Source organism: Aethalodelphis obliquidens, unplaced genomic scaffold, assembly GCF_003676395.1.
Source record: "Aethalodelphis obliquidens isolate GAN/ISIS:26980383/991018 unplaced genomic scaffold, ASM367639v1 scaffold70, whole genome shotgun sequence".
Lineage (NCBI taxonomy): Eukaryota > Metazoa > Chordata > Mammalia > Artiodactyla > Delphinidae > Aethalodelphis > Aethalodelphis obliquidens.
Window position 1 is genome coordinate 4644722 of NW_020838014.1, and position 19097 is coordinate 4663818.

The 19097-nt window shown below is 45.9% G+C and overlaps 1 protein-coding gene and 1 long non-coding RNA gene across 2 annotated transcripts in view; one reads left to right on the forward strand and one right to left on the reverse strand.

Moving 5' to 3' along the window:
* The window catches only part of ATP1A1 (ATPase Na+/K+ transporting subunit alpha 1), a 33264-nt gene extending 30618 nt beyond the window's left edge, over positions 1-2646 (forward strand). The window contains exons 22-23 of the mRNA XM_027091098.1: positions 1739-1830; positions 2285-2646. Of these exons, the coding sequence (XP_026946899.1) occupies positions 1739-1830; positions 2285-2313 (121 nt within the window). The 3' untranslated portion in view covers positions 2314-2646. The remainder of the gene's footprint in view (positions 1-1738; positions 1831-2284) is intronic.
* The window catches only part of LOC113611754 (uncharacterized), a 96585-nt gene continuing 80127 nt past the window's right edge, over positions 2640-19097 (reverse strand). Inside the window, exon 3 of the long non-coding RNA XR_003429578.1 lies at positions 2640-3136. This is a non-coding gene — a long non-coding RNA (uncharacterized LOC113611754). The remainder of the gene's footprint in view (positions 3137-19097) is intronic.

The window sequence follows — 19097 nt, forward strand, 5'->3', positions numbered from 1 at the left end:
TCTCGAAGGACAATGGTGGAGCAGATCCGAGGTCCTTTTACTTTACAGTCGAGCACGGGTAGTGTTAGGAGATCATGGGTGGAGGATCGGAGGAGACTGACCACTAGTCTTTGGCCAGAACCAGACTGGCCTTAAACATGGTGAATGACTGCACTTTTGATACACCTGACTTTTCACATACAGGATTTGCCACAAACTCCAGTAGTGTTTTGAAGCATTGAGTGCGTTTGTGGTGTCTGCCAGCTGGTTAAGGTTAGGCAGCTGCAACCTATTAAAATATGCTAAACCACAGAAAATGGGACCCTATGAGTCAAGCTTTTGATCTAAACATCAGTCTTCCCGTGCTCGCTCAGACCCATATGGACTCTCGACTACCCTTCACCTCCTCTCACTGATCTCATCCCAAAAGTAACCCAAACCCTGTTGGCTTCCCTGACTGCCTATCTGTGGTGCAAGGGGAGCCTGGCATCCAGGGTCTTGTTACTGTGCCAGCCTGTCTTCCTAGCCTTATACCCATCCAGGCTTATGTTAGGTGAATTCAGTACTTCTCTTCTGCCTACATGTTTGGGAAGGCTGTTCCCTTCTCTCCCCATCAATCCCGATCGTTCTTCAAGGTTGGTTTTCTCAGGGCTTGTCCCCATGGGATCTCACCCTCCTGGACATGTGCAGCAGCAGCCCTCCTTTGCCATTATTGTCACTTCTGCTCGCATAGATTGTTATTTTCAGAGCATGGACCACGACATCTGTTTTGACTTTGTGTCTCCAGCCCCCTGCACAGAGCTGGCACAAAACAGGGGCAAGTCTTATCCAAGGTGAATCCTGTCATCTTGGGCCATTGTTTGTTAAGAGGAGGCCAGGAGGATCAGAGCTCTCTAGAAGGCCCAAATGGAAAATCTCTACAAAATCTCAGCCTACAACAGGCTGGTGGTGCCCCAGGGCATCTTTTGCTATGACTAGAGAACTTGTTCCCAATAGGTTCTACCCAGTGTGGAAGGTGGCTTAGTTAAGTACAAGGGTCCCCAAGTCAAACGAGGTCATCTTCTAGCATGTGGAGGACACACGGGACAGGAAGAGGAGGAGGAGATGCCAGAGCTCTGTCTTGGGACAGTCTTCCTCCAGTGGTTGCTGCGGGAAGCTGGTAGTCAAGAAAGCATCAGCCTCCTTTGGAGGCTGCCTGGGGAGCCTGTTTCCAGGCTGGGGGCTGTGGCAGCAGCCCCTGGGCCCCCAAAGGCCTCGGATCTCTGCTAGGGTTCAGCTTCTCGTTCCCCAGGTCTGGGACTCAGCGCACTCCTGACTGCCCCGCTGTCAGAGACCACATTCGGGGGATGATTCAACTGGTTGTGACCCACACCGGCAGTTCTTTATCTTTAGGTGCCAGGACATCAGACAGATAAACTTGAGTGAGCTTCTTAAATACTTTAGAAACGGAAGAAAGAAAATGTCCAGTTGCTCTGGAATCGTCAACAACAAAAAAATCTAAGCTGACCTACAAACCAGTTCTCATGGAAAACCCAACTGAAGGTGGCAGTCCGCTTTCTCCTGCCGCTCCGGGCCCTGAGCGCACAGCAGCGGGCTGTTTTCATCCTGTGTGCTGTGTCCGTGCTCGGCCGGCTACCCATGACTGTACTTGGCTCCTCCTTTCAGGCTGATTAGTTCATGATCACTATGCTGACGTGCGGTGTCTTTTTCCTTTGAGTTGCGCGTACACGTATAAATTGTCACTTGCTTCTACTTCCAGACCTACCTGGTGGTTCTGTGCCTTCCCCTACTCTCTTCTCATCTTCGTGTATGACGAAGTCCGAAAGCTCATCATCAGGCGACGCCCTGGCGGTAAGAACAGGCATTTGTAGTTGGGGGTGCGGGCTGCGGAGGGGTGCCTGTGTGGCCGCTGGCTTTTGCTCTGTTTCCTTTGAAGTGTTTGGGCTCCTCCACCGTCAGTCTGCTTGGCTAAGTCCATTGGAAGCCAACTGTAAACTGACTTGAGTCACAGCCCAGCGTCAGGATGGAGATCTCAGTTGAGGTTTCAGAACTGACCAAATACAAACCAAATAGGATGCAGTGGAAACGTGGTTAGAAATCGAAACCATCTTTCCAATTAACACATTACTCTTAAAAGCATTTAAATAAATACAGTTGAGGGCCCAGATTGAATTTGGGTCAAACACCCCACCCCGCCATTGGCTTTGTTCCCCTGAGGTCCATTCTTTCTGTCTTTCCCTCTGCCCCCTCCCGAGGAGGAAGACTCACTGTCGCTTATCTCTCTCTCCTTCTGTGGCCCCCCCAGGCTGGGTAGAGAAGGAGACCTACTACTAGACCCCCTCCTGCACGCCGGGGAGCATCACGCCACACACTCTGCACCCACCACCCACCCCCTCTTTGTGTACTTCAGTCTCGGAATTCGGAATTCTACCCTGGTAGGAAAGCACCGAAGCATGTGGGGGAAGAAGCGAGATGTCCCGGAATGAAGCATGTAGCTATATGGGGGGGAGGGGGGAGGGCTGCCCGAGAAACATCCGTCTGTGGGAACAACATCGGGGAAGGTTTTTATGTGCCTTGTTGTTTTTGTAAAAAGGAAAACTCGGAAAGACTGAAAGAATACATTTTATATCTGGATTTTTACAAATAAAGATGGCTATTATAATGGAATTGGTCTCATGCCCTCATCACTTCCATGGTCCAGATTGTCTTATGTGATCGGTCTGGAGCCGTGGTTCCCAGCACACGAGTCCCTGGCCAGGGGCTTCATCGGCATCATTGGAACTTGTTAGTACAGCGAAGCCGGGGCCACTGAACCGGAAGCTAACCAGCCATCTGTTTAATAAGTCTCCAGGTGATTCTGATTTCACATTCAAGTTTAAGGACCACAGATTAAGGGGAAGCTTTCTGCCCGTGCTTTCGTGGTCTGAATAGGTGAGCTTACCTCCCCATTTTCCCGTGGGCCACTGCGGGTGGTATGGCTGGAACTCCCCCTGCTGCCTTCACATCTGCTTCTTGACGGACACACCCTTCACGAGAAGGATTTTCAGACCCTCAGGGGAGGGCCTCCTCTTCCCGTCCCGGTCACAGCCCCACCTGTGGTCTCTTAGATCATCACCGCCACCACGACAGCCTCAAGTGTCTCTAGACGAAGATCTGTCTGAGAAGCAGAAACCTACCTATTATGCACAGTCTGTTAGGACATCACAAAGAGCTTCCCTTCCACGTAACTCGTTCCTAATTTAGCATCGAATGGCTCCATTTCAGAGCGCTTATTTTCCAGAAGCTACTTAAGAAAAAAAGGTGAAAGATCTGTTTACTTCAAGGTCAAGTATACCTCCAGCTTCCAAAGAGTGAGTGTAAAAGGCCCCCTCAAGTCCCATCGCTCAGTAATCCATCCTGCGTGCTGTTAACTACCTGTACTTGAAGGCTGTCCTTGCTTCAAGCCAATGCAATGAGGAGTCCTTACTTCGGGCACCAATGATCATGGCCTGCCAGGTGGTCATAGATTGGGTTCGAGTATTTTTTCTCTGAAAAGCTCATGCCTCTTGTGCTCACTTCCAAGCTGTGCAGATAGGAAGGGAACGGCTGACGCCCACATCCCAGCCAGTCATTACCCCCAGCCTCTCCTGCTAGGGGCACTGGGAGGGCCAGGTGGTCTGTGCTGCCTTAGTCCAACCCACCAGTCTTCCCTTCTTTCTCGGGGCACTTTCTTCCAGGATGATCTCTGTGCCTGTAGGCAAGTCATTTTTAAAGAGACACTTGTTCAGCCGAACATAAGGAAACTAGGATAAAGCTAAGAACTAACAGATCTTAGGCTCAGGGCCGGTGGTTCCTGAGTCCTCCCTGAGGACATAGCTCTGAGGGCAAGAATGAGGCTGCCCCACGTGCTTAGACTGGCGCAGCCTTGTCAGAGGCTTGCTGGCCTCTCCTCTACTCCCTGCACGTCTGTTCCCTGGCACGCCTGACAGCTGACCAGTGAACACACCCCTGATGAAGGTCATGGGTATTCCCTACCTAGAGGCATTTGAAGCAACCTGAGACCGTAGACTCTGGAGGTGACCCCGGATAGCTTTCTGGCCAGGCCTCTGCAGCCCTGGACTTCTGGGAACACGGCGGGGAAGGCAGAGCAGGACAAGGGCAGAGCGGAACCTCCCGCCGTCTTTCCACCAGAATACCTCTGCCCTTTCTCTGTTTGACAATCCCCTGAATAAAAAGTTTTACAAGCCAAACGTTTGATCTAGAGGCCGCAGATAAGCAACAGGCAAAGCTGGCACCAAAGCCAGGCCTCAAAGGGCCAGATTTTTCCAGGCTTCCTACACGCAGCAAGAGTAAGTGCCTGGGCCTCCTCATACGCCTTTACATTCACCCACTAACTTCAGCCCCGTCCGGAGGAGCTAAAATTTGCTCCAGAACAATGGAAGCGGTCTACCCCACAAATACGCAGCTGAGCCCCCTTGACTCCCACCCTCCCCTCCCCTGCAATGCCCTCCAGACATCCCCAGGGTCATGCCCTCTTGGTCACCCTCTGTGATGCCCTCCCAACACTTTCGACCACCTGCCCCTTTGGCCACGTCGATAATCTGAGCTCTTGCCATTTCCAACATCCTTACTGCTTCCTTATCGCTTTAGCTCTCACCCTCCTTCCTTTGATGGACAAGCTTCTAAGGAGAGTGCCCATCACTTCATCCCTCTGCCTCCTGCCAGCTCCCATTAACACTGGTCCACCGAAGTTGTCCTGGTTGAGGTCGTCACTGATCTGTTAATCCACTGGGCACGCCCCGGTCCTTCCTTGGCCTCTGCAGCACCTGTGACTCCATCACACGCCTCCTGAAACAGCCGCCGTGTCTCTCCGACATCACCTCTGCCCTCTGCTCACCTTTCCCCTCATCTCCACCTGCCCCTTGGCTGCTCGGGAGGTCCTCACCCACTCCCGCCTCCTATTCTTCCTGGGGTTTCACAACGGACCACCTCCATGATGCTTCCCAACTCTCCAATCTGGTCCTCCCTCCTGAGCCCCAGACCCATAAATCCAGTTGTCTCCTGGACATCTGTATTTTTTCAGAAAGAGCACAGCACCCTATAGAGTCTTAACCCCAGTAACAAACCCGAGTCTGAGGTCCCTCACAATGAACATGCTCTAGGCAAAGACATCTGTCGCCCTGTTGCCCCTTTAGAACCCTGGAAGTCACGGGAGGCTTCTCTCCCCTACCTTGCTGTGGCCCCGCCACCCTGCCGGTCACCGACCACTGCTGGTTCCAGTGTGGTGGCTGAGAGCCTGGGCTTTGTGTCTTAACACCCTGGGCACAGTGGCCCCGTCGACCACAGGCACGGAATTTAGTCTCTTTGTGCTTCACTTACTCTAGAATAAGGGTGGTGTTTCAGAGTTGTTAAAAGGATTATGTGAGATTATATGTAAAGGGATTAGCACAGCGACTGGCACTATAAATCCTTTTCTCTGCCACCGCTGCCTTTCACATCTGGGCATCGGCAACAGCTTCCTGACTGGTCTCCTTACTTTCTGCCTTCCTCTAATTCAGCAGCTCTCAAAGTGTCATTTCTAGGCCAGCACCACCTGGGAACTTACTAGAAAGTGCATTCTAATTCAGACCTCCTGAATCAGAAACTCTGGGTAGTGGGGAGAGAACGAGGGATCTGTTTTAATAAGCCTTCCAGGTGATTCTGATGCACGTCAAAATCTAAGAACCATTGCCCTACGCCATCTTCCAAACTCCCCTTGGCTGCCTCTCACCAATGCATGTCTTCATCCCTGACCTCAGCACAGAAACCCATCTCTGCTCGGCCATCCAAACTCCTGGGCAGTACAAATGTGCTCCACACTGCTTCCCCTGCCATCCTACAAGTCCCCTTGGCATCCCCCTTCCAACCCAACTTTGGCCCAACCTGCATTCTCCTGGCTAATCGACTCACCTTTGCAGATACTATTCAGGCCTTTGTTCCCTGGGAAAGGTTCAATGGGCCCTCGTTTTTGCACACCTTACTGTTAGCCCCTAGGCCTCTGTTTATTGGTTTGTTCCCTTATCAGGGAACTAGAGTTCCTGAGTGTGTGGATCAGGCCACACCCACCCCAACATCTGGCACAGTCAGTGCCTGTTGAATGAATTAAATCATGCTCTTTACCAGGCTTTTTTTTCTGCTGCCCAAGCAGCCATATTTTTAACATTTCACCCTCATCTCTTGAGTCTCTGTTTCTGGATCAGAACTGATACCACCCAAAGGAAATCCATGCCCAGGCTTGCCAGAGATCTGAGTTAGGGTCTCTCTCCATCTCTCAAGACTCTGAAGTTGGAAATCAGAGAGTATTAAGAATGAGTCATGGGGCTTCCCTGGTGGCGCAGTGGTTGAGAGTCCGCCTGCCGATACAGGGGACACGGGTTCGTGCCACAGAGTGGCTGGGCCTGTGAGCCATGGCCGCTGAGCCTGCGCGTCCGGAGCCTGTGTTCCGCAACGGGAGAGGCCACAGCAGAGAGAGGCCCCTGTACCACAAAAAAAACCAACAAAAACCTCTTTTTCTAGCAGCTGAATGGGAAGGAGGACACCCCTTTCAGTTGTTATCTTCCTCGAAACTGTTCATTCTAAACGAATTCTCACATTTCCCTTCTGAATCTATCTACCATCTCCCTCTATGACCAAACTCCTCCTGATAGACAAATTTATTGAGTGCTTAAATGTATACCAATTACTGTTTGTCAGTGGCATTTAACCCTCATGACATAACCCTTAGTCATGGAGGGAATTAGGATGGCCAGAAATGGACTAGGAGACCACGGCAAGTGACACAAGAAGGTAAACAAGGTGAGGAGATCTACACACAGACACTGAAAGAGACACAGGTCCTCGGACCTGCCTAGGTTCCAGAGCTTTCAAATCCCTGTCCTGAGCCTCAGATAATCTCACAAGAAACCCTTCCCACCCTCCAGCTAGGTTGGAATCTCCTATTAGGTAGTTGATTAGTACTCTGCTGCTTCATAGAACTCACAGTTCTAACTATTTATTACTCAATTATGTAATAATCTAACATCCATCTTTGCCTGCTAACCTATAAGCCCTATGAGGTCTGGGAGCTGGTCTGTTCTTTTCCATTTTATCCCTGGTGCTCAGTTCAGCGCCTTAAAAAGAGAAGTTGGCACTTAGCACAGTGGCCAACACTCCCTATTTAAAGAGAAGGGCGGGTTCCGGCTCAAGAGGACGACGTAGGAAGATCCTGAATTCGCCTCCTCCCACAGACATGCCGAACCTACAGCTACATATGGAACAATTTCCTCTGAAAAAAAAAAACCCCTAAAAACTAGCTGAGCAACTCCTACACATCAGGCAAAGCACACTGAAGCAGAGAGGAAAGGCTGAGACACAATCTGGCCGTAAACTCTACCCTCAGTGTGATGACCTACAATCAGGAAGGAATCTAAAGTCCAGAGCTTCTCCCTGAGGAGCAAAGGCACCCCAACTTTAAGACCTGCATCTGAGAGACAAGCCTGCAAAACGTCTAGCTTGGAAAACCAACGGGGCTTGTGTCCACAAGACTCACGGGCTATAGTGAATGGAGAAACAGCTCTTAAAGGGCTCATATGTTTGGACTCACTTACCCCAGAGAACAGCTGATTGAGAGGCGTCCAGACCTTATGTGAAAGAGGCGTATTTGCTTGCCTTAAAGCATCAGCCTGAGGGCAGACATCTAATTTAACACACACCTAAGGGCCTGCAGGGTTCTTCCTAGGGATGAAGGCTGCTGGCAGGCACCATCTGCGCTCTTCCTCTGCCAGCTTGCTAGTATCTCCCGGGAAGGAACCTGTACCCTCCCCTCCAACACCCTGATTTTTGTGGCTGCCACCCAAGGAACACCTTTAGACCACCTGGCTCTGGTGGCCATTGAGACTTATGCTCAAGGGTCCCACAAAACTCTAACCAAGGGAGAAAGAGTTTTTAAACAGCCATCACATCCAGGGCATGGCATGAGGCAACAGTCCAAGAGCCCAGTCTTCCTATGAAAGAGGCCTATAGGCTGTGGCCTGAGGGTTCTAATTAGACACACATCTAAGGTCCTACAGAAATCCTTTCCAGAGATCTCAGGAGACGGGCACTGGCTTTACATTCTCCATCTGCATACTTCAGAGCATCAGTATCTCCTGGAGGGGAGCTTCTGCACGTGACAGGTGCCCCAGGTTTTCGGTCTGGTGCCCAGGGGACACTCCTTGATGGCCTGGCTCTCATGGCCAGAAAGGCTTGCAACCTTGAGCTTCACAGGCCTATAACAATCAGAGAGAATGCGTTTGGCTGGCTACCACCCCACGGCACAGCACAAACAGCAGACTGAAATATACACCCAGTCGCTCTGAGGAAGAGGCCTATTTTCTTGTCCCGGAGCTTCAGCCTGAGGAGCAGACTTCTGGTCTGGCACTCATCTAGGAGCCCACTAAGGTGCATTTGAGGGACGATGGAGGCCATCTTTGTGCTCTCCTTCTGCCTTGTTCCAGGTAACTGGTTTCTCCCAGAAAGGAACTTATACAATCATTTAGCACCCCCATTTTTGCAACGGCTACCCAGAGGACATATCCACATCGCCTGGCTCTAATGTCCAGTGGGACTTACGTCTGTAGTCCCACAGGACTGTATAGTATTTGCATACTTTAAAATCTGCTGCCTGGGGCTTCCCTGGTGGCGCAGTGGTTGAGAATCTGCCTGCTAATGCAGGGGACACGGGTTCGAGCCCTGGTCTGGGAAGATCCCACATGCCGCGGAGCAACTACGCCCGTGAGCCACGACTACTGAGCCTGCGCGTCTGGAGTCTGTACTCCGCAACAAGAAAGGCCGCGATAGTGAGAGGCCCGCGCACTGTGATGAAGAGTGGCCCCCGCTTGCCACAACTAGAGAAGCCCACGCACAGAAATGAAGACCCAATGCAGCCAAAAATAAATAAATTAAAAAAAAAATCTGCTGCCTGAGGGTCTGGCTTCCAGTCAGCCTGAATCTAGGTGCTGAGATACTTTCCTTTGGGACACTGACAGGTCTTGGCATACCTTTAACTACTGGGAGCCACTAAAGATAGACTGCTTAGGCAATCACAGAAGTTTGAGAGACAACCGAGAGCTAGGGAAAGTTTGAACAATAAGGTTCATCTCCTACACGAGGCCACTCTTTCAAGACTGGGAGAGGTGGCTGTTTTATCTAATGCATAAAAGTCAACAGAAAGTCAAGGGAAATGAAGAAACAGAGGAATATGTTCCAAATGAAAGAACAAGATAAAATCCCAGAAAAAGTTCTTAAGGAAATAAAGATAAGTGATTTACCTGAAAAGAGTTCAAAATAATGGTCATAAAGATGTTCACCCAACTTGGGAGAAGAATGGATGAGCACAGTGAGAACTTCAACAAAGAGATATAAGAAAGTGCCAGATAGAAGTCACAGAGCTGAAGAATACAATAACTGAACCGAAAAAAAACACTAGGGGGGTTCAGCAGCAGACTAGACGAAGTAAAGAAAGGATCAGTGAACTCAAAGACAGGACAGTGGAACCTACCCAATCAGAGCAGCAAATAGAAAAAAACAGGAAACAAAAACAACAATGGCTTAAGGGACTTATAGGAAAACATCCAGTGGACTAATATTCACATTATAGAAGTCCAAGAAGGAGAAGAAAGGGAGAAAGGGGCAGAGAATGTATCTGAAGAAATAATGGCTGAAAACTTCCCTAACCTGTGGAAGGAAATGGACATCCAGATCCTGGAAGCCCAGAGAGTTCTAAATAAGATGAACCCAAAGTGACCCACACCAAGACACATTATAATTAAAATGTCACAAGTTAAAGACAGGGAGAGAATTTAAAAGCAGCAGGAGAAAAACAATTTGTTGGTACAAGGGAAGCTCCATAAGGCTACCAACAGATTTTTCAGCAGAAACTTTGCAGGCCAGAAGGGAGTGGCATGATATATTTGAATTGCTGAAAGAAATACTTCTAAACAAGAATACTCTTATCCAGTAAAGTTGTCATTCAGAATTGAAGGAGAGATGAAGAGTTCTTTAGACAAGAAAAAGCTAAAGGAGTTCATCATCACAAAACTGGCTTACAAGACATGTTAAGGGAGCTTCTTTAAGCTGAAAAAGGTACTAATTATAACAGGAAAACATATAAAAGTATAAATCTCACTAGTAAAGGTAAACATATAGTAAAAGTTAGAATAATCTAATGTTGTAAAAATGGTGGATTAATCACTTATAAAGCTAGTATAAAGGTTAAAAGTAGTAAAAATGACTATAAATACAAAAATTAGTTAAGGGATATACAAAATAAAAAGATGTAAAATGTGACATCAAAAACATAAAATACAAGAAGAGGAGACTAAAAATGTAGAGCTTTAGAATGCATTCATACTTAAATTATTATCAACTTAAAATAGACTGTTATAATCTTTGTATGTAAGCTTCATGGTAACCACAAAGCAAAAACCTGCCCTAGGTACACAAAACATAAAGGACTTTAAGCACAGCACTAAAGGAAATCATCAAATTATAAAAGAAGAGAACAAAGAAGGAACAGAGAAACTACAAAACAGCCAGAAAACAATTAGCTAAATGGCAATAAGTACATACCTATAAATAATTATTATAAATGCAAATGGACTAAATGCTCCAATCAAAAGACATTGAGTGGCTGAATGGATTTAAAACAAAAACAAGACCCATCTGTATGCTGCCTACAAGAGACTCACTTCAGATGTAAGTGACTGAAAGTAAAGTGATGGAAAAATATATTCCATGCAAGTTTAGGTAGCTATACTTGTATCAGACAAAACAGATTTAAAAACAAAGACTATAATAAGAGACAAAGAAAGACATTATATAAAGGGGTCAATCCAACAAGAGGACAACACATTTGTAAATATTTATGTACCCAGCATAGGAGCACCTAAATATTAACAAACCTAAAGGGAGAAATAGACAGCAATACAATAATAGTAGGGAACTTTAAATACCCCACTTTCATCAATGGCTAGATCATCCAGACAGAAAATCAATATGGAAAGACTGACTTAAACGACATGTTAGATCAGATAGAATTAACAAATACATACAGAACATTCCATCCAAAAGCAACTATCTTCTCAAGTGCACGTGGAATATTCTCCAGGATAGATCATATGTTAGGCCACAAAACAAGCCTTAATAAATTTATGAAGATTGAAGTCATATCAAGCATCTTTTCTGGCCACAATGGTATGAAACTAGAAAACAATTATAAGAAGAAAACTGGAAAATTCACAAATATGTGGAGATTAAACAACATGCCACTGAACAACCATGGGACAAAGAAGAAATCAAGAGACATTTAAAAATACCTTGAGACAAATAAAAATGGATATACAACATACCAAAACTTATGAGATGCAGCAAAAACAGTTTTAAAAGGGAAGTTCATAGCAATAAATCACTATATCAAGAAATAAGAAAAGTCTCAAATAAATGACCTAACTCTACACCTCAAGGAACTAGAAAAAGAATAACAGGCCTTCCCTGGTGGCACAGTGGTTAAGAATCAGCCTGCCAATGCAGGGGACAAGGGTTTGAGCCCTGGTCCAGGAAGATCCCACATGCTGCAGAGCAACTAAGCCTGCGCACCACCACTACTGAGCCCATGTGCCGCGACGACTGAAGCCCTCATGCCTAGAGTCCATGCTCTGCAACAAGAGAAGCCACTGCAATGAGAAGCCTGCGCACTGCAATGAAGAATAGCCCTGCTCACAGCAACTAGAGAAAAGCCTGTGCACAGCAACAAAGATCCAATGCAGCCCAAAAAAACACAAAAAAACCAAAACACAAGAACAAACAAAGCCTGATGTTATTAGAAGAAAGGAAATAACAAAGATCAGAGCAGAAATAAAGGAAATAGAGACTAAAAAAAAGCGATCCATGAAACTAAGAGCTGGTTATTTGAAAAGATTAAAAAAATTGGTAAACTTTTAACTAGACTCATCAAGAGAAAAGAAAGGACTTGGATAAATAAAATCAGAAATAAAAGAGGAGATATTACAACCAATACCACAGAAATACAAAGAATCATAAAAGACATGAACAATTATACTCCAACAAATTGGACAACCTAGAAGAAATTAATAAATTCCTAAAAATATAAACCTACCAAGACTGACTCATAAAGAAATAGAAAATCTGAACAGACCTATTACTAGTAAGGACGTTGAATCAGTAATCAAACACCTCCCAATAAATGTCCAGGACCAAACGGCTTCACTGGTGAATTCTACAAAACATTTAAAGAAGAATTAATACCAATCCTTCTCAAACTCTTCCAAAAAATAGAAGAGGAAGGAATACTTCCAAACATAATTTATGAGGCCAGTGTTACCATGACACCAAAACCAGACAAGGATGCCACAAGAAAAGTACAGGTCAACAACTCTGATGAACATAGATGCAAAAGTCCTCAAAAAAATTTAGCAAACTGAATTAAACAATACTAAAATGATCATACACCATGATCAAGGACGATTTCTTCCAGGGATTTAAGGATGATTCCACATCCACAAATCAATAAGTGTGATATACCACATTAACAAAATGAGGAGTTAAAACCATACGATCATCTCAATAGATGCAGAAAAGGCATCTGACAAAATTCAACATCAATTTATGATAAAAATTCTCAGTAAAGTGGGTGTAGAGGGAACGTATCTAAACATAATAAAGGCTGTATATGACAAGCCCACAGCTAACATCGTACTCAACAGTGAAAAACTGAAAGCTTTTCCTCTAAGATTAGGTACAAGACAAGGATGCCCATTCTTGCCGTTTTAATTCAATATAGTATTGGAAGTTCTAGACAGAGCAATTAGGAAAAAAAAAAAAAAAGGCATCCAATTTGGAAAGGAAGAAGTAAAACTGTCACTATTTGCAGATGACGTGATACTATACATAGAAAACCCTAAAAATGCCACCAAAAACTGTTAGAACTGATCAACAAATTCAATAAAGTTGCAGAATACAAAATCAACATAAAAAAATTTGTCGTGTTTGGGCTTCCCTGGTGGCGCAGTGGTTGAGAGTCTGCCTGCCGATGCAGGGGACAGAGGTTCGTGCCCCGGTCCGGGAAGATCCCACATGCCACGGAGCAGCTAGACCCATGAGCCATGGCTGCTAAGCCTGCACGTCCAGAGCCTGTGTTCCGCAACGGAAGAGGCCACAACAGTGAGAGGCCCGCGTACCGCAAAAAAAAAAAAAAAAAAATTTGTTGTGTTTATATGCACTTATAAACTATCAGAAATAGAAATTAAGAAAACAGTTCCATTTACAAGGGCATCAAAAAGAATAAAATACTTAGGAATAAAATTAACTAAGAAGGTAAAAGACCTGTACATGGAAAACTATAAAACACTGATGAAAGAGATTGAAGAAGACACAAATAAATGAAAAAATATTCCATGCTCATGGATTGCAGGAATTAATACTGTTAAAATGTCCATAGTACCCAAAGCAATGAATAGATTCAATGCAATCCCTATCAAAATTCCAGTGGCATTTTTTGCAGAAATAGAACAAATAATCCCAAAATTTGCAAGAAACCACAAAAGACCTGGTATATCCAAAGGAATCTTGAGAAAGAAGAACAAAGTTGGAGGAATCATGTGTCCTGATTTCAAACTACATTACAAAACTATAGTAATAAAAACCAGTATGGTATTGTCATTAGAAACAGACATAGATCAATGAAACAGAACAGAGAGCCCAGAAATAAATCCATGCATATATGGTCAATTAATTTGCAACAAAGGAGCCAATGGTATACAGTAGGGAAAGGACAGTCTCTTCAACAAATGGTGTTGGGAAAACTGAATGGTCACATGCAAGAGAATGAAACTGGACTACTATTTTATACTACACACAAAAATTAACTAAAAATGGATTAAATAGTTGAAAAAGACCTGAAACCATAAAACTCCTAAAAGAAAGCATAGGTGGTGAGCTCCTTGACATCAATCTGATTTACTGGATTTGACACCAAAAGCAGAGGCAACAAAAGTAAAATAAACGAGTGGGACTACATCAAAGCCTCTGCACAGCGGAGGAAACCGTCAACAAAATGGAAAAGGGAAACTACTGAATGAGAAAATATTCACACATCATATATCTGATAAGAAGCTAATATACAAAATAAAAAAAGAACTCAATAGCAAGAACACAAATGATCCAATTATAAAATGGACAGAGGACCTGACTAGATGTTTTTCCAAAGAAGACATACAGATGGCCTATATGTACTATTAAAGGTCCTCAACATCACTGAAACGTCATCAAGGAAATGCAAATCAAAACCACAATAAGTTATCACCTCACACCTGTTAGAATGGCTATTATCAAAAAGATAAGAAATAGCAAGTGTTGGCAAGGATGTGGAGAAAAGGGAACCCTTGTGCATTGCTGGTGGGAATGTAAATTAGTGTAGCCATTATGCAAAACAGTGTGGAGTTTCCTCGAAAAATTAAAAATAGAACTACCATATGATTCAGCAATTCCGCTCCTGGGTATTTATCCAAAGAAAATGAAAACACTAATTTGAAAAGATAAATGCATAACCTTGTTCACTGCAGCACCACATTTGACCCTTGAACAACATGGGGTTTGGGGTGACAACTCTCCACACAGTTGAAAACCCGAATAAAACTTCACAGTTCCTCCTCTGTATCCAAGGCTCTACATCCATGGATTCGACCACCCACAGATGGTATAGTACTGTACACATATTTAGCAAAAATAATCCACATGTCAGTGGACCCACACAGTTAGTTCAAACCCATATTGTTCAAGGATCAACTTGGTAGGTAACATATGGAAACAACCTAAGCGTCCTTTGATATACACACATACACATGCACGATCGTACACACACACACACACACACACACACACAAATGGAATATGACTCAGACATAAAGAAGAGTGGAATCTTGACATTTGAAACAACATACATGGACCTTGAGGGCATTATGCTACATGAAATGACTCAAAGACAAATGATCTCACTAAAATGTGGAATCTGCAAACCAAAACAAAGCAGTGAACAGAGCTCAGAGATAGAGAATAGATTAGTGGTTGCCAGAGGTGGGGGAGGGGGGGCAGTGAAATGGGTGAAAGGGGTCAAAAGATATGAGCTTCCAGTTATAAAAGAAATGTCATGGCAATTATAGTCAATAATATTGTAGACCATATTTGAAAGTTGCTAATCATATATCTTAAAAGTTCTCATTACAAGAAAAAAAAATTGTAACTATGTAAGTCTAAATGAACTAGACTTATCGTGGTGATCGTTTCACAATACATACAAATACTGAACCATTATGTTGTACACCTGAAACTAATAATATGTTTATTATACCTCAATAAAAAATAAATAAAATAAAATCATTTGATGTATCATAAATAAAGAGAAGGTCAGAGAGACAGAGAGACTTGCCACGATCTCGTGTAGCTGAGAAGAAGAGGCAAGGCTTAGCTGGTGGGTCTCCTGCTCCCTGCCCTCCGGGAGGCCGACCCGGGCGCGCAGAGCTGCAGAGGTGAAGAGCCTCCTGGGTGGGCTTGCGTTTGATTGTGGGGCTGCCTGGCATCTGGCCTCAGAGAGTTTCAGGAGCTGGGTTTCTTTTCTTTTTTTCTGTTTTGTTTGTTTGGGTTTTTTTTAATTAATTTTATTTTTGGCTGTGTTTGGGCCTTTGTTGCTGCGTGTAGTCTTTCTCTAGTTGCGGCGAGCGGTGGCTTTTCTTGTTGTGGAGCACGGGCTCTAGGCATGTGGGCTTCAGTAGTTGTGGCACTCGGGCTCAGTAGCTGTGGCTCACAGGCTCTAGAGTGCAGGTTTCAGTAGTTGTGGTGCATGGGCTTAGTTGCTCCGCGGCACGTGGGATCTTCCCGGACCAGGGCTCAAACCCATGTCCCCTGCATTGGCAGGCAAATTCTTAACCACTGTGCCACCAGGGAAGCCCGGGTTTCTTTTTTATTCCTTGTTCCTCTCAGCCCGTGTGCCTAGAGAGAAGTGGTCTCAGCAGTGGTTTGGGAAGTCTGTTTCCTCAGCTTGTTAACTGGGAGATCTGGACAAGTAACGGACTTTCTCCAAACCTCTCTTTCTGCCTGCACAATGGAGGCAACTGCCTCCCCTACCATATGAGGGTGCTGTGAAGATTAGATGAAAAGAGCCCGACTCTTCATCAGCGTTCATTAAAGGGTAACTCACTTCCCACACTCGCCCACCAGCGCATCTGCACTGTGCTCCAAGTGTCCCCTGAAGACAAGCCTAGGAGAGCAGACTTGGTGTTCCCGGAATAGAAATAGCTACGTGGGCTAGGCAATGGCTCAAACTACAACCATTTTACAAATGAGAAAACTGAGGCTCAGAGAAGTGGAGTCACTTGCCTGAAGTCACACAGCTAAGAAGTGGCAGAGGTGGGCGAGTCTGCCTTGAACCCAGACAGTTGAACTCGGAGCCCAGATTCCTAAGACTCTGTACCTGGTCCATATTTAGCAAGTGCTACGGATGTGTTGGCATTGTGACAGAAGGCTAGTGCCGGGGCCAAGAACTGGAGAAGGGCAGTTTTTATGGAAAACAAAGAATAGGGAAGGTTAGAGTTGGTGCTAAAACATAAGATCGTGGAAAGTTTCTTGGAAATTAAGCACACACTGTTGAACAGTTACTCGAATGGATTTGCCCCCAGGAGGTGCTGGGTAACTAAACCTGCAGTTTGCGTAACTGGGCGGCATGAAGGCAGGCAGCTCTAATCCCGGCCAGCTCTGTGCTGCCTCTCCCATTAGGCTAGTGGCAGATCTGCTTCCCAGGCTGTGGCGGAACTGTGAGCTGAAGGATGGCGGGTCCCTTACGTCCTGCAGGCTCTGCGTTGATGACTGCCCTTCCCAGCTCTGCCTTCTGGAGAAAGGAAGGATCCCTCCCTTCCAGCATTCCTGGCTGCCCTGGTGTGCTTAATTTGTGCGCAGGAAAGCAAAGCTGTTTGAAGGGGTTGTTGAGTAACGCAAAGAATCTTTTTGTAGTGTAAATAATTGCTCCCTTTAAAACTAGTTGCAGGGTTTTAATTTTTTCCTAAAATGACAGACATGTGAGGACATGATTGCCAACAAAATACTGTCCCAGAAATATAGTTTCATCCTTTACTATAATGAGTTCTGTGAGGGTTTCTCTCCCAAAGAACAGAGAGAGAAACACTCACAGCCAGTGCTTCACCACACATGCGTGTGCTGGGGGAGAGACCCAGAGTCTCGGCAGGTCACCTGTTTCAGTTCCCTTATCTCTGGTGCTAACAGGGCAGTATTTTCTAAAGGAAAGGGAACTGATGTTTATGGGACAGATACTATATGCCTACAGCACTCTTTGGGCTTTATACTAATTTCACTTAATCCTCTGAAGCAGATGGATAGATACTGTTCCCACTTTACAGAGAAGGGACTCTGAGGCTCGGGGAGATTTGTCAATTGTAAAGGGCGGTTGAGGAAGGGAGCACAGGTGTGTAAGCCTTGATTCTTTCTACCACATCAGGCTGCCTTCCTCTAAGGACATAAAAGCGCCCCATGTTGCCATTGGTAGATTTTATCCGGACGTACCCTAAAGCCAGGGACTCCTACACGCTCATCTCGGCTCACAGAGACTCGTGGATCCACGTGTGTGGGCATCCCTCCAGGTATACGTGTTCCAAAGCAGCAGGTAGGAAGTAGCTACGGCAGCAACTCACTAGTTTTCCAGCAAACCATGCCCCCCCTTTTCTCCTGAACTCCCAGTGAAACCACACTTCCCAGCCTGCCATGTGAGATGCAGCCAGGCTCCAATAGATCACTTCCGGGACTGGCCCATAAACGCTTCCATGTAAAGTCCTCACTCTCTTTCCACAACCACCTGAGCATGGAGGAAGTGACAGTAAGGCCCTAAAGCAGTGGTTCTCCTCCTTGGCAGCACAGTGAAATTACCTGGAGAGCTTTAATGATCTCCAGGACCAGGCTGCCTCCTAGACACGTTACATCGGGAGCTCAGGAAGTGGAACCCAGCCATCAGGAGTTGGGTGATCCTTCTCTGCAGCTAAGGTTAAGAAGTATTGCCCTAGAGCGGTGGTTCTCAGCATGTGTACCCTGTCCGGCAGCATCAGCATCATCTGGGAACTTGTAAGAAAATGCACATCCTCAGGCCCCACCCTAGACCTGCTGAGTCAGAACTCTGGGGAAGCACGTTTTCACCTCTGCAGCTGATTCTGACGCACACTGAAGTTTGAGAGCCACTGCCCTGGGGGAAGGTAGCTGCAAGACAGAAGGAGCCTGGGTCCTGAGCTGCTGTATCAGGAATACCCGTATTGGAGTCTGAGTGAGAAATAAACTTTGATTTGTTAAGCCACTGGTTCAGTAGGTCAGTGTTTGCATAGCTTAATAGAGAAAATGGAAGATCTGAAGGTGGGACCAAGCAGTGGCATGTGAGAGCTGGCTCCTACCAGCTCACTTGATTGATCCATTTTCGGGAATTTTGCAAGTCTCACAGTAGCTTGAAATGCGCGGAGGCTAGAATATTTACACCATGGAAGTCGTCAAATGCTGCAAACCATGGCTTGTTTTCGCAGAGTGCCGGCTGTTAAACATTAACCAGCACACTGTTAGGCCCAAGTATCAGCATGAGAAGGCAGCACGGTGCCCCAACGCTGGGCTGTAATGAGCGGTCAAGAGAAATGCCACCAACGTGTGACGCTCCCTAGACCCAGCCCGCACTCGGGTTTTTCTGACAAACCCTGTCTTGGCCAAGTCCTTGTATTTAGAGCTTCTGGAAGCTGAGAGAGGGGGACTGTAGGAAGCAGAGGGGGTGAATTGTCAGAACTTTCTTACAGGTTAAGAGTGATTGACAGATCAAGGGCAGGGTTTCCCAACCTTGGTGCTGTTGACATGTCGGGTCAGGTCATTCTTGCTTGTGGGGACTGTCCTCTGCCCTGGGCACCATTGCATGTTTAGCAGCACCCCTGGCTTCTACCCGCTAGATGCCGTTAGTCACACACTCTCCCCCTAGGTATCGCCAAATGTCTCCTGGAAGGCAAAGCCACCCCCAGTTCAGAAGTGCTGATTAAGAA